The sequence below is a fragment of the Ursus americanus genome, chromosome 8 (assembly GCF_024610735.1).
Source record: "Ursus americanus isolate L20-20 chromosome 8, mUrsAme1.1.p, whole genome shotgun sequence".
Taxonomy (NCBI): domain Eukaryota; kingdom Metazoa; phylum Chordata; class Mammalia; order Carnivora; family Ursidae; genus Ursus; species Ursus americanus.
Window position 1 is genome coordinate 79,423,764 of NC_142134.1, and position 15,604 is coordinate 79,439,367.

Here is a 15,604-nt window from a genome sequence, read left to right on the forward strand (position 1 = left end):
CAGGATGACCCCAAGGGTGCCTCCTGGTCGGGAAGACAGCACAGGGGTTAAAGGGAGCAGTCAGGGCTCCTGGGCTCTCCCTGCCCTATCTATGCGCCTGGCCCGGGAATGGGGTTTGGGCACGTGACGGGCGGAGGCAGGTGCTTGGCTCCACCTGGCCTCCTGGGCTCAGCGGCCAGCTCCATGCCAGGCTTCCAATGACCCACCGACCTGAAAGGGAAGCCAGAGGCTGGAACCTTCTTCTGGCCGTCTCCATGTTCCCTGTGCTGATGACACAAAGAACTGAAGCTCAGGAGGGATTTCCTGCCCATTCAGAGCCCCTCGGCCTCTCATTCACAAGAAATAATACAACCAAGGAGACCTTTCATGAACCTTTCAGAAGTTGTGGCCTATCCGCCTGGGTGGCTCAGTGGTTAAGCGTCTGCCTGCGGCTCAGGGCGTGATCCCAGAGTTCTGGGATTGAGCCCCACATCAGGCTCCTCCGTTGGGAGCCTGCTTCTTCCTCTCCCATTGTCCCTGCCTGTGTTCCCTCTCTCGCTGTTTCTCTCTCTGTCAAATAAATAAATAAAATCCTTAAAAAAAAAAAAAGTTGTGGCCTATCATGTATCATGATTTTTGATAAGTTCTCTCTGTACTACATTTGTACAGACTTACAGAGCCTTAGCAGGGGATGGAGAAAGCAAAGTTTCTGTTCCTCCTGCTGCTTCTCCTGCTGACCATCTCTGCGACTAGCACCACAGTTCCAGTCCGTCTCCTGGATCACCCATCACCCAGTCGCTTCTGTGCAGTTCTCTACCCTGGTCCTTACTCCTCCAGACCCTCAGCGGCCCACCAGCATCTCTCCAGAATAGGGTCGGGGTGGATGCCTCACTCCTGGCCCCTCCCCTTCCAGGTGCATTTGGGTTCCTCACCTTTTGTCCCTTGTGCCTTGGTCTCTTCTCCAGAGGCAATGCCTCTTTAGCGAAATGCAGACCGTTAGTGAACCAAGTTCTGGCTGCTCAAGCTCTTAGTGCCCTTCTGGGCGCCTGGGGTTTTAGTTCGGTTTGAATTGCATGTCTTCCACCAATGGCTAAGCGTTAGATGTTAAACAGGTTGGGCCTGGGGACAACTCGGAGTTTATTTCTTACAAAGGTTAGTATAGAATTGCCTTGGCCTGTGAAGTGCTTTCTGAAATAGGTTCTATCATAACCACAACAGAAAAGCAAGAAAGAGTACGTGAAACCGTTTGTTTCCTTTTTGGGAAGTTTTTATAACTTTATTTTGATATGATTTCAAATTTATTGAAAAGTTGCAAGAAAAACACAAGGAACTTCCATGTATCCTTTACCAAGATTCACTGTTCCTGTCTTCATGTGTTGTTGTTGTTTTTCCTCAAGATTTTATTTATTTATTTGAGGGAGAGAGAGCATAAGCAGGGGGAGAGGGAGAAGCAGACTCCCCGCTGAGTAGGGAGCCCGACCCAGGGCTCGATCCCAGGACCCAGAGATCATAACCTGAGCCAAAGGCAGTTGCTTAACCAACCGAGCCACCCAGGTGTCGCTCATTTCCGGTGTTTTATCTGTTCTGTGACTGTGGTATATACGCCATATAAGCAGGTAAGTATTTTTTGGAAGCATTAGCAGAACCAGTTGGAGGTTCTAGTACATTCCTTAAGAACAAGGGCATTGTCTTACATAACCACTCTGCAGTTACCAAGATGAGGAAATTGAACATTAATCTTGGGCTGTTTCCTAGTCCATGGTCTGTATTCACATTTTGTCAGTTGTTTCAGGAATCTTCTCTGATCGTCCGTCCGTCGCCAACACTGGCAAGGTGGGCCGTTGTCAGCGCCCCAGGGCAGGAGGCACGTGCCGGCTTCTCTGTGCTGGGAACGTGGGCTCTGAGCACCTGCCCAACGAGTTGCCTTTGTATGAACAAGGGATTTGCGGGAGATGCTTTCAAACTGGGTGGAAGCCCTCTTGCTCGTGCTGCTTTCGGCTGCCAGGCTGAGCGCCCACGGGTCCTTTCCCATCAGCGTGAGTCTCCCCATGTTTGTTAGGCTGCATTCTGAAGCTTTCCCTCCTCCTCCGCTTCTTGCTGTTTGCTCGAATCTATATGGGCTCCTGGATTTTTGTTTTATTCAGTGGATTATAATCCCTTGCCCTCATTTTTTATTTCAATGGTGAGATTGTTCCAGATTCAGCCAGTGGGAGTCCTTGTTTCAAGCTGGCTGCTGTTGGCTTTAGACGTGTCCCTGTATTTCTTGAGCACTTTCTTACTTTCTAGCACAGGAGGTGCTGCAAGCTCATGTTACACTTTCCCGTGAGCCCTGGAAACCACTGGTTTTTAGTGAAAGCACCAGCACGTGCATTCCAAAATGGAGTCTGTCGTGTATTACCGTCCGGAATTTGTGTTCTTTGGGACTTTTGTTCACATGTTGTTGGGAGGGAAGACCTCATGACTATGGCCTGAGTGGCTTTCTTTTCATGATACCTGGAGACTCTTTATAAACAGGTAATGCAGATTTACCTTAGAGATAACTGAGCTAGAGGTTGATTATTAAAGCAACTCTTATTTTTTTTTAAAAAAATTTATTTATGTATTTATTTAAAGAGCACATGAGAGTGGGGAGAGGGGGAAAGGGAGAGAATCTCGAGCAGGCTCTACACTGTGCGCAAAGCCTGACGCGGGACTCGATCTCCCGACCCTGAGATCATGACCAGAGCCAGAACCAAGAGTCGGACGCTCAGCCGACAGAGCCCCTGGCGCCCAGCAGCTGTTATTTTTTAAGCACTGACTGTACCTGTCATTTTAATTCCTGCAAAGATCCTTGTTAAACACAAGGAAATGGAGGCTCAGAGAGGTGAATATACTGGTCAGAGTCACACAGCTAGTGAGTAGTTGGGTCAAGGTTTCAATTCAGTTCGGTCTGACTTTAAAGCTCACTTTTTCTGAAATATTTTGTTGTGATATAAGGTATTTCCTTACTCTGAATTGTAGAATTTATATATGTCACAGTTGAACAACAAAAAGCTTATTAGTGGTTTTAGGGGCTTTTTCCCTGCTGCATAATTCTGTGCTGTGATGACAAGTCTGCAGAACTCAGCTTGTGGCTTGTCACGCTGTTCTCTCAGAGGAGCGTCGGCGTGCTTTCGTTAGAGTGACTCGGCAGTCCTGGTGTTTCTGAATACCCAGAAGTTCCCTAACCCTCTTATTTTCTTCCTATAGGAATTTGCTTGCTAGAAAACAGAATGCAAGACTTGACAAACAAAATGACTTGGGATGGAAGTTATTTGGAAAAGTACCACTTCGAGAGAATGCTCAGAAAGATTCAAAGAAAATACAAAAGGTATACGAGATACAAAAACCCACACATATGCTGTGCAGCACATATCCATGAACCTTGCAGAAATGACCTTTCTGGAGGCTTTGAAACTGGAAAACTTTGTGTCGATCTGCGTTCCTCAAATTTAAGTCTGTCTTCAGAAAGGTGATGCCTCGAACCTTTTCCATTCCTTGTAGCTTACCGCATGCGTGCAGGAGAGAGCTGGCTTTCGCTCTTCATAACGTCACTTGATCGGTTTGGCCGGTAATAGTTGCAAATGTGTTTATTGTCAGATTTTTATTAATTGTGTTCCTTATTAAAGCACTCGCCCTCTCCGGTCCCATGGGTTTCTTGGAGCTTAATCCTTCCAGTGCTGATTTGGCCAGGAATGCAGGGCCATTGTTCACCCCGACTATAGTCTGACCCCCTTCCCCTTGCTGGCTCGGGAGCTGTCCCCCTTGTCCGAGCAGGGGGGGAGGGCGTGGGGTTCCGGGGTCTGGCCAGGCCCGTGGTATCTCATCACCGGAATGCCAGCAGCCGGAGGCATGTGCTCATCTTTTCAAAGACGGCTCACGCACAGACTCCGTGAAGCCAGGGGTATCTGTGGCCGTGGAAGCCCTGCCTGTTGCCGTCTGCATCCTCCCCTGGGCTCTGAGTCCCAGCCATCCCCACAGACTACTGTTTGCCCAGTGCCGTGACACTGCCCCCCAGCAGGCCGACTCTTCCAACCTTAGTTTTGTATTCATTGACAATTGCTCAGTGAATACTTTTGAGGACCTGCTAAGCGCCAGGCCTCGTGTGTGGCGCTGGGCTTAGAGAACTGACCACAGCACCTTGCTCCAGAGTGCCCCTCTGGTAAGGAGAGGACTGCAGGGCAGGTGGGGAAAGGAGCACTACAGGTGTGTGTGTGGGCGGGGCATGGCCTGCTGGGCCAGGCTGCACACAGGGTTGTGTTCAAAGGTGTGGCAGGGTTAATAACATGGGGGATCCTGAAGCGAGTGATTACTCTGCGCTGGTTTCAGATGAGTCAGCACTTGGGTTTCTAGTTCATTTAAAGCTTGTACCAGCCTTCTGAAGAAGGTACTATTATTGTCCTTATTTATGAAAGAAGTACTTAAGACACAGGCTGAGGGACTTGTGCAGAGCTGGACCCTACCCCAAGGCCCTCACTGCCGGTCTGCAAGGAGAGGGCGGGAGAAAGTGGGGGCAGCCTGTACTGAGGGGCTTTGCGCGGCATGAGCCCAGGGAGCAGTGAGTGGGGCTGTCCCTGCGGCCTGTGCGATGTGCTGGGCCTGGAACCTGTCTCTGACCCAAAGGCTCGGGGGAGCCCCTGGAGGGTTTTACTTACCTAAGGAGTGATAGGTCCCCCTGGCAGGAATGTGGCTCTTGGACTAGTCCAGAGGAGTAAAGTGGGGTCAGGCCCGGTGCTGTGGGTGTTGCGGGTTGCAGGAGTGGCCCCTCTGAGTACCAAACATGTTGGGTAGAGGGGTGCAGCATGTGCGGGGAGGCGGTGAGCACATGCTGGGGCTCTGGCTTGAGCAGCATGGGGGATCTCCACGCATTTCCTGTGTTTCTGCCTCTGTAAACTGAAGGCATTCCGAACGTTGTCTGACACTCCCTGTAGAAGTTGTCTGGGGCCAGGACACTCACAAAGTGTGTTGGTGTTGGGATTCATTTTTATAGATTGTTATATTTTGAATTGGAATCGCTTATTGTGTGGGCTTAGTACGATAGCATACAATTAAAAGGTGATGCGTTTGTATGCAAAGCTCAGCTATAAATTTCTTAGAAACTAAATAGCCAAGCTGAATTTTTAAAGAAATCCACACTTTGAAAAAAGTAACCATTATACTTAAACAGATTTTCCCATGACTCTTAATAGCACTTGCATCGTGCTTGACTTTCTTTGTTATCTTTGTTGTACGTTTTTTTTTTTAAGGTGAATATGGATTATGTTCTTGAACCTGAAGGATTTTTGTGAACTGAGACGACTAGGTCCACTAATTATGTGGTAGCACAATACTGCAGAGAAGAGGACCATCTGGCTTCAACCATTAATAATAAAGCATGTAATTGTACCTGCCTGAGTCATACGATCCTGCCCACGTCCTGTTCGCTCATGCTTTGTGTCTCTGGCCCTCCATCCCATGCCTCCCTCCCTGGGCTGGCAAGGCCTCTGAGGGATCCAGGGCCAGGGACCTGACACTGTGAGGAAGCTCCTGGGCATCAGGCCGGAGCTGGCTGCGGCCACAGATCTCAGCTCACCCCCTTTAGAGAGCCCAGAGCCAGGGCTGACTGTCGGGGCCCGTGATCCAAATGGTGCCAACCACTCCAGCTACAGCTGAAGCATAAGGAAGGGTTTAGGAAACTAGTTCCTTTTCCCGTTCTCTTCGGAATTTTTTTTTTTTAATCACATAGTGATGTAAAAGCGTGGACTTTGGAGTCAGACTGCCAGAGTTTGTATCCCAGCTCTTCTGTAGCTCGGCTGTGTGGGCAAGTCACATGACCTTCCTGAGCTTCGTTTCCCTCCTCTCTAGAATTTTGAGAATCGAAGTACCAGCCTTGGAAGAGTGGGGATTAAATGTGCGAATGTACGTCATGTGCTCGGAACAGTGCTGAATGCCATAAGTGCCGGAAAGTGCTGTTATTATTGTCCCTTTCTTGTGACACAGAAGAAACAGAACGCAGTATGAGAGAATGAGCCTGAGGCCTCCACAAATCCCTTCCCTTGCATGTTCAACACACACCGCACCATGCTGAGGCCAGGCCTTGTGGTTGGGTCGGTACGCCTCAAGGAGCCCGTGGCGGAGCCCAGGGGACAGGTGCGCACCCCAGCCAAGGTCTTTGGACTTGCAGACTTGTATTTGATTTCCAGCTTCACCTTTCCTTATCTGTATAACCTTGGGCCAGTTACTCCTTGGCAAAAAGGGCATTATGAGTCCGACTTACTGGATTGTTATACATTAAGAGATCACTTATGTGAAATTTTTTTTTTTTTTTAAGATTTTATTTATTTATTCGACAGAGAGAGAGACAGCCAGTGAGAGAGGGAACACAAGCAGGGGGAGTGGGAGAGGAAGAAGCAAGCTCATAGCGGAGGAGCCTGATGTGGGGCTCGATCCCAGAACGCCGGGATCACGCCCTGAGCCGAAGGCAGACGCTTAACCACTGTGCCACCCAGGCGCCCCTATGTGAAATATTTTTGTCCTGAGTTTAGCACAGCCTGTGGCCCAGAGTTAGTATTCAAGAAGGGGCAGTCATGACTTTTAATTAAGAAATAGCTTCAACACGTGGCAGGTGCTACCTCTGGTTTGCCCAGGGCACCTTGGGCCCCATATGACATCCTTATAACTGGGCAGATTTTCTTCATTTGAGCCTTACGTGTACGTGGCCACCATTTTTAGGAAATGTTGCAATGTTACTTTCAGTTATCTTTTCAAATTTCATAAAAGCTTTGAAAAGTAATTTTCTCTTAGCTTACATTATTTCAGAGATTTTCTAAAGAGGGGAAACAAAAATGACTGAGGAGAGCTATGAGAATGACACTAAAGCAGTGGTTCTCAAAGTAGGGTCCCTGGACTAATCCTGTCGCCATCTGGGTGTTTGTTAGAAACACAGGTTCTCAGGCCTCACCTCAGGCCCACTGAAGAAGCTGTGGGGCTGGGGGCACCACAAGTTGTGTCCTAGCAAATGCTCCCGGTACCGGTCATGTGCGTTCACATTGCAGAAACACTGCTGTTGGAGAAGGGGGTGCTGGATATCGGGAGGCAAATAGCTGACTTTGCCCACAGCAGATTAAATAAGTGGTCCCAAGTACACCAGATACACGTTGTGGCAGTTGCTGGTGAACTGGAGAGGCCCCTGAGAATAAAGATGGAGAGAGCGTATGGGAAGACCTCTGTCTTCGGGGCTCTGTCATTGAGTTTGTACGGGGCGGGGCTCTGGCCGGATTGGGGGGTCAAGGCCGTGCCCCCTTTGCCTTGTGAAGAAAGAGGAACCTTCCTTCTTGGATTCCACTGTCCTTTGTTCCCACATTTGAGCCACTGTGGGGGTCCGTCCTGGTATTACAGTGAAGGACAAGACGTACATGGCCCCTGCCTTCGTTGGACCTTACCGTAGATCGGAGACAGACAGATTTAAGCACAGTAACTCTACCGGTAATCGCAGCTGTGATAAGCCTGGTGAAGGGAAGTGGCGTGCGGCCATCGTAGAGTCTCTGCACCACTGGTTTTTCAAGTGACCTCCGGTCCCAGGTCCAAGGGTCATTCCTCGGCCGTGTCTTATCAACCTCTCCTCTGCTCCTTGCGAGCCTTTCTGACCTTGACTTCCAGGTCACCACACTCTCCTCTGTGGGGTGCCCTCTAGATTTTAGAGTGCCCCTCAGGTGCTTCTCTGTTTGAGGTCACCCCCTAGGAGAACCTCAGCTGGACTTGAGGCTCCACTGGCCGCCCCCACATTGGTTCCTAGCCAGGACCTCATCCCTGAACCGTAGACTTCGGCTGGGGGCTCCCCTGGGTGTCCGCCAGCCACTTCCTGTCTGACTCTTACTTTCTTTTTTTCCGTACATTGGGCCTGTTCCCTTTGCCTCTTTCCCCATTTTGGAAAGCGCTAGACTTAGCCTTCTTTTTCAGGTCTGAAACTTGAAAGTTGTTCTTGACTTCTCACATCCGCCTTGCAGGCCGGCTGGCGTCTTGTTTATGTTTGCGGCTGTCCCTGACTTTGATATGCAGCCAGGTTTGAGAAGCAGTGACTCGCTGGGGAATTTCGATGCTCTGGTGGAGCTGTGTGGACGAAATCTTAGGAAAAGATCTCACTGCCGTCGCCTGGCGTGAGGCAGTTGTGGTTTACTGTCCCTCAGGTGCTCGGACTATTGGAAGCGGGGAGTGGATTTGTAAAGATAAATTAGCAGTACTTACTACCCCGGTTATATTAATTGGTAGGAGACGTACAAGACGTTAGCAAATTAAGAAAAAGAAAATGCCTGGTGTCTTACTGCCCCCAGATAACCGCTGTTTGCATTTTGGTATTGTTCCTTTCAATAATTTTCTCTTGCAGTGTCTTTTTATTTTTATTTTTTGAAGAAAAGACCACTTAAAAAGTAAGAGTTGATCTTTGTAATTTGAGGAGATGTCGGAGGAGCTCAGGGCTGCAGACATTCGGGGATGCTTCAGAGCAGTTTGTGACTCTTTTAGACATAACTCTGGGTGCATAGACTTGAGGGATTCAGGCAGCATCCTGTTTGAGCTCCAGGGCAGCTACTGATGAGCAGGGACCACCATAGGGAGTACGGGCTTGCGGGCTTCCGTGTCCAGGATAAAGCATGCCACGTGGGCAAAGAAGCTTTTGGGTTTGTATAACCTGGAACGTCTTGGACGGCCTTCTGGAATTTCCAGTCAGCTCTTAGATGTGAAAGAGAGAATCCCCGAAGAAGGCAAATCCAGAACAGCTTACAGTGGTATTTATCCTCCTCACCTCTGGGTTCTGTGAAGTCTGGGTAGTCCGAAAAGCATAAATCATCGCAAACTGCAGAAAAGACAAGCCTGGATGGTCAGTGCACATGACTGGTGACGGGCCTGCAGGTAATTCTAAAACAACAATGAGAAAATCTCCTTCATCTTCATCATCTCTTATGCCTTTGGAAAATAGGTGTGATCCAGTTTACAGAACAGAGCAGGTCCCCGTTCTGGGTAGGGGATAAGCATACCTGTCTCTCCTGATGAATACAGCTATAAAACTGAAACAGAATACATAGAGTAGCTTTTTGAGCATTCTGAAAAGGATACAATAGCAGGTGCACTGGGGGAAAAGATCACAATTCAAAATACCACTGAGTTGATGGACTTTACCATTTTTCCCCTCTGATATTCCCCAGGCCAAACTCAAGGTATCCTAAACCCCAGAGATGGGTGTTAGAGAGCACTAGGAAAGCCTTTCTAGTTCTGGATGAGGAGTGGTACTCATATTCAGAGAGAATGCAGAAACTCTCCTTTTCATTTTTTCTTGCCTCTGTTTTCTCACACCCCAGCCCCCATGCAGTCTCCTGGCAGTAGAAACAGGCTGGCAGGAGCCTGAAACTCTCAGGAAGGGGAACTGCTTGGGGAGGGGGGGTTGTTCCCAAGAAAGTGGGGCAGACCCCTGATGCCCTATTCTCTCTCCTCCTACCACTTGGCCCAAGGTTGTGGGAGGTGTGTGTCTGGCTAGAGAACCAGAAAAGGGATAACCCAGGGAATCTACAAGTTCTGGAGACATTGTGGAGGGGAGGAGTTCAGGAAAGTGACCTTTAAGGTTATTATGAACTCCTGGGCTACCTCTCAAGTTGTGGATACATGGATCTGACCTTAACTAGCAATGGTAGACTTGAGAACTGGACTCCGGACATAGCCCAGCACCCAGATCCTATGCTGGCCTCTGGGCGGCGCACATGGGGGTATAGTCAACAGGTGCTGGGAAGGCTTTGAAAAGTCAACTGACTTTGGAGCCATAACCCTCAGAAGGCTAGTTGGAATATGGGGCTGGAATCCAACCAAGTCAATTGCCTATTAAAATGAAAATACCAACATTCTCCAAAGGGTTTGGACAAGACCCTGAGTCTTGTAACACAACAGTCAAGATGTCTAGGATGCCATTCAGACATACTAGGAAAATCTCAACTCCCATGGGAAAAGGCAGTTAACAGACACCAATACCAAGATAACACAGGTGTTAGAATTATCCAGCAAAGACTCTAAAGCAGCCATCATAAAAATGCTCCAATAACTAAGGGAAACGTTCTTGAAATAGGAAGGTAGAAAGTATCAGTAAAGAATTAGAAAATATAAAGAGGAACTACATGACTACATGGAACTTTCTTTCTTTCTTTTTTTTTTTTTGAGAGGAGAGAGAGAATCTTAAGCAGGCTCCACGCCCAGCCCAGAGCCCGATGCAGGACTTGATCTCACAACCCGGAGATCATGACCTGAGTTGAAATCAGGAGTCAGACACTTAACCAACTGAGCCACCCAGGTGCCCCTACACAGAACTTTTTAATGAAAAAAAGCAGTAACAATAAAAAGCTAACTGGATAGGCTCAGTAGCAAAATGAAGATGATAGCAGGAAAAGTATGTAAACTTTGACATAGGTCCGTAGAAACCATTCCATCTGAACAGTGCATAGAAAAAAGATTGGAGAAAAAAATGAACAGAGCCTTAGGGACATGTGGGGCAGTACTAACAGGTTGAATATTTGTACTCTTGGGTTTTCAGAAGGAGAGGAGAAAGATGGGGTGCAGAAGAAAATACTGGACTAAATAACATCTGACTGCATCCTAAATCTTACAAAAGATCTAAACCTACAGATTTGGGGAGAGGGGGCTCAGTGAGCTCCAGATGGAGGAAGCCACAGAGGCCCATGCCCAGACACCTCATAATCCAACTGCTGAAAATAAAGACAAAAAGTATCTTACAAGCAGCCAGAGAAAACGCATTATTTATTGGGGGACAACAATTTGAATGACTGATTTTTCGCATCAGAAACCTATTTATAAAGTACTGGAAGAAAAGAACCATCAGTCCCAAATTCTGTGTCGGGCGCAAATACCCTGCAGGGGTGAAGGCGAAATACTGCGCCCTCGGATGAAGGAGAAGTCGGGGAGTTTGTTGCCGGCAGATCTAACTAAGTGAGTTGCTAAAGGAAGTTTTTCAGATGGAAGGGTCATTACACCTGAAGGAGACTTGGAACGTTTGGAAGGAAGAGGAGAACCGTGAGGGTCTAGTTAGGTACAATAGACCCCTATTCTCTTAGTGAGCTCTTTAAAACATGTTCAATTGATAGCAAAGACTGGAACGTCGTCTGGGTTTTCAGTGTCTGTAGATGTCACATAAAGGGATGGTGGTAAGAGTGTAAAAAAATTAAATATGCATTATAATCCCTAGATCAACTGCCAAATTATATAGAGTAAAACACAGCAAATCAAAACGAAATTCTAAGTTCAAAAAATGAAATCAAGGAAAGAAATAGAGGAAGGAAAAACATAAAACAGACAAGATAATAAACTGAAACATATCAGTAATTATATTAATATAAATGGTCTGAACACACCAGTTGTGTGTCTGAGTGTCTAATCCTGACAGATCATCAGAATGGGTGAAAAAATTAAAAAGACCCAAATATTTGTCATCTAAAAGAAGCTCACTTCATATGAAAATGTGTAGGTTGAAATGAAAGGATGGGAAAAGATATACCATGAAAACACTAATCAGAACAAAGATGGAGTAGATAGAGTAGCATAAGAAAAAGATTTCGGAGCAAGGGACGTTCCCAGGAGTGAGGAGGGACGTTACCAATGAAGACAGAATGACTCTGAACGTGTGTGCACCCCCACACCCACAGGAGCTGCAGCATGCATGAGGCAGAGACAGGCAGAAACAGGTGTACGTACAGTTATTACCGGAATGTCGACTGTAGACAGTGAGCCATAGACCACTGACAGAATCAGCCAGGACACAGAAGGACTGACCATCGGCCGGCTGGACTGACTGGCGTTTGGAGAACACTCCGGGCTCCCATGAGAGCACAGCACGCATTCTTGACAACGTGCATGCCACATTTACCAAGATAGACCATAACCTGTGTTATAAAAGAAACCGTGAAGTTGAAAGGATTAAAATGCTACAAAATAGGTTCTCTGACCACAGTGGAATTAGATCATAAAGCCGTGACACAAAGATAGCAAGAACTTTCCCCAGAACTTGGAAATGAAATAAGTAACACACTTCTGAATAAATCATGGGACAATGAGGAGGTCACAAAGAAAGTTAGAAAATATTTTGGACTGAACGAAAATAGAACATACCGAAATTTGTGGGCTATAATGCTTAGAAGGAAATTTATAGCATTAAAATGCTTCTATTAGAAAAGAACAAAGGTCTCCAATCAATAATCTGATTTTCTACTTTACCATAAAAGAAGCAAATAAACCCAAAGCAAACCAAATGGGGGAAATAATAAACATAAGGGCAGAAATCAATGAAACTAAAAATGAAAAAATAATAGTGAAACCAAAAGCTAGTTCTTTGAAATGATGAAGAAAATTGATCAAACTCTAGCAAAACTGACAAAAAGAGAGACGAACCAAGTTATCAATAAGACGAGTGAAAAAGGGGTTACCACCACAGACCCTGCAGAAATTAAAATGATAATGAGGATGTCATGAATAACTCCACATTCATAAGTTTGATAATTTAGATGAAATGCTCCATTTCTTTGAAAATTACAAATCACCAAAACTCATCCAAGATGAATAGATGACCTGAATTATCCCCTAATTATTAAAGAAATGGAAATCTCCAAGCCCAGGGAGTGTCATTGGTGAGTTCTGCCAGTATTTAAAGAAAAATAACAGCAATTTTAGAGGAGACACTACCCCCTGACGCATTTTATGAGGCTTGTATTACCTCAATACCAAAACCAGACAAGTGCAGTACAAAAAAAAGCCAATCGCAGACCACTATCCCTTATGAAGACACACGTAATCCCCAATAGAGTATTAGCAAGTCGAATCCACTAGTACTTAAAAGAAAAAACAAGGCGATACACCACAACTAAGTGGCATTTTGGCCAGGAATGCAAGGCTGGTTTAGCATTTGAAAATCAGTTGGTGTAACCCCCCATGTTGAAAATCTTGGGTGAGTCTCAGGTATTATCTGAGTGTAGGAATCTAGTCTCAAAAAGTTGACAGGCTATACGATTCCATATATGTGACGCGCCGGAAAAGACAGAGCTGTAGTGCCAGGGATGGCGTAGGGTGTGAGGGGCAGGGAGGAGGTTTGGGGGGTGGGAGAACGGCTCTGCACCTTGGTTGTGATGGTGGTGGCTGGAAGAAGGTCGTAGAACTTTCTGTTCTGTGGTGATGGTGGCTGTTAAAAGTCGTAGAACTATGTACATCAAAAAAGCTATTTTAATGTAAAAAAATAACAATGAATCCATCAGGGCACCTTTGACCCATGTTTCCATTTCTAGGGATTCATCCTAGAGATGAATCAGCATGTAAGTAAAATGATGGCTGCTAAGGGTATTGATTGCAGCACCGAAGGGTGGAAGCAAGCTAAATGCCTGGCAGTAGGGAGTTGGTTAAATCCCTAAGTGCAATAAAGTGCAGATCTTAAAAAAGCCAAGTGAATAACCATTCTGTGAGTGTGCTCTACACGTATAAAGATACATGCATATCTTTGTAGATGCAGAGACTCTATCTGGAAAGTCACTTACACAACTGATCATGATAGAATTGCTTGGGAGAGGGGGATGAACTGGGTATGTGGGAGATAGGGAGGAGGGCGACCTACTGTCCCTGTATACCCTTCCATACCTTTTAAATTTTGTTCTGTGTGCATGTCTACTCTAAAAAAGATATTTTTTGAAGATTTTATTTATTTATTTATTTATTTATTTATTTATTTATTTATTTATTTATTTATGAGAGAGAGCACGCATGTGCACAGAAGCAGGGAGAGGGGCAGAAGCAGAGGGAGAAGCAGGCTCCCCACCGAGCAAGAGCCCGATGCGGGGCTCGATCCCAGGACCCCAGGATCATGACCCGAGCTGAAGGCAGACGCTCAACCAACTGAGCCACCCAGGCGTCCCAGTCTAAAAAATATTTAAAAAAAATTTTTTTAAAGATTTTATTTATTTATGTGACAGAGAGACAGCCAGCGAGAGAGGGAACACAGCAGGGGGAGTGGGAGAGGAAGAAGCAGGCTCCCAGCGGAGGAGCCCGATGTGGGACTCGATCCCGGAACGCCGGGATCACGCCCTGAGCTGAAGGCAGATGCTTAACGACTGCGCTACCCAGGCGCCCCCCAGTCTAAAAAATATTTTTAAAAACTGTGCACAGGGGCACCTGCCTGACTGGCTCTGTTGGTGGAGCAGGCAACTCTTGATCTTGAGGTTGTACGTTCGAGCCCTATGTTGGGTGTAGAGATTACTTAAAAATTTAAAAATCTTTTTAAAAAAAGAAACAGTTAAAACAATATAAAAAATGTGTGTGGAATGATAGAGAAACAATTTGAGGAGTTTGGGGCACAGGATAGCAAGATGAAGCCAAAGGTGAATGGATGTCCCAAAATACGACCCAGGAGGTCTCATGTAACTCCAGAGGCACACTACAGATTTGACACTGAGCTTCCCAGTGGCCAGAGCAAAGAGGGATACGTTAAACAGCTGTGGCAATCCCTTGTCGGAAGCTGAACCTGTTCTAGAAGTTTGGGCTTGTCGAAGTGCTAGGTGGCATGTTTGTACGCAACAGGGACCTTTTGGTGGAGTCTCAGGAGATGATCACACAGAGTGTCCAGTTCCCCTTAATTTGGGCTTTTGGAGAAGTGGTAGGTTAATTATTTGTCAAACTTGTACATGATGCCTTTCTGGACAAGAAGGGAGAGAGGAAGTGATGGGAAGTTTCTGTAGGGGAAATGGCAAGGTCATTGAATATGACCTCTGTGTTTATTCTTTGGGTAGATTGTCTCCCACTGTTGTGGTAATGGTTAATTTATTCTGAGAAGTATAGCTCTTGTACTTCAAGTGCCTTTCAATGATATAAACTGAAATTCCAGCACATAGTGCCTCTTATGGTTTGCTTATTTTTCCTAATGTGAAAGTGATAAATTCCCCGTCGGTCTGCCCATGTGGCTCCCAGGAAGAGAGAGGGATTTGGGAACAGGAGCCCATGTGTTAGTTCTCCTGCAGATCTTCCCGGGGGCCTCTCACAGGGCAGGGGTCAGAGGTCTGGGGTTTGGGAAGGCAGGGAGACCACGAGAGGACTCTGACTCAGGGGCCGAGTCTGGTCTTGGTTCTGCCGTCCACAGTCAGTTGTGTGGCCCTGGGCCAGCGACTGCCTGCCCGAACTTGTTCCCCACTCTGCAAAGATCACGTGCAGCTTGCCCGTGCTTGAGGGGCCAAGTAGGATGAAAGCACTCCCGGGGCAGTAGATGGTGTCCAGGGGGAGCTCAGTAAAGGTCAGTGGCTCCTCCTGTTCTGGTCTAAGCTCATGGCTACACCTTCGTTCTCATGGGTGGATTAAAAACAAACAAACAAAAAAACCCAGCTTTGCTGCAGGAATGTTCAGTGTGGTTTGGAAATTGCAGTTCACTAAATCGGCCTTGGATTCCATCTGAAATGGCTTAAAAGAAATTTTTTTTTTCCAAATTATAAAAATAACTCATGAAAAAAGACCCAAATGATCCATGTAGGTAGGGTAAGTCAGGAATGCCCTCTTCACCCCGGGACTTCCCAGCCCCTCCTGGTGGGAGTCTCTGACAGGTTAGTACCCA

At 46.6% G+C, this 15,604-nt stretch overlaps 1 protein-coding gene across 5 annotated transcripts in view; it reads left to right on the top strand.

Moving 5' to 3' along the window:
- The window catches only part of TBC1D14 (TBC1 domain family member 14), a 99,272-nt gene that overhangs the window by 39,922 nt on the left and 43,746 nt on the right, over positions 1 to 15,604 (top strand). For all 5 annotated transcript variants that reach the window (XM_045789515.2, XM_045789519.2, XM_087864301.1 and 2 more), the window contains exon 3: positions 3,208 to 3,328. In XM_045789515.2, the coding sequence (XP_045645471.1) occupies positions 3,208 to 3,328 (121 nt within the window). The remainder of the gene's footprint in view (positions 1 to 3,207; positions 3,329 to 15,604) is intronic.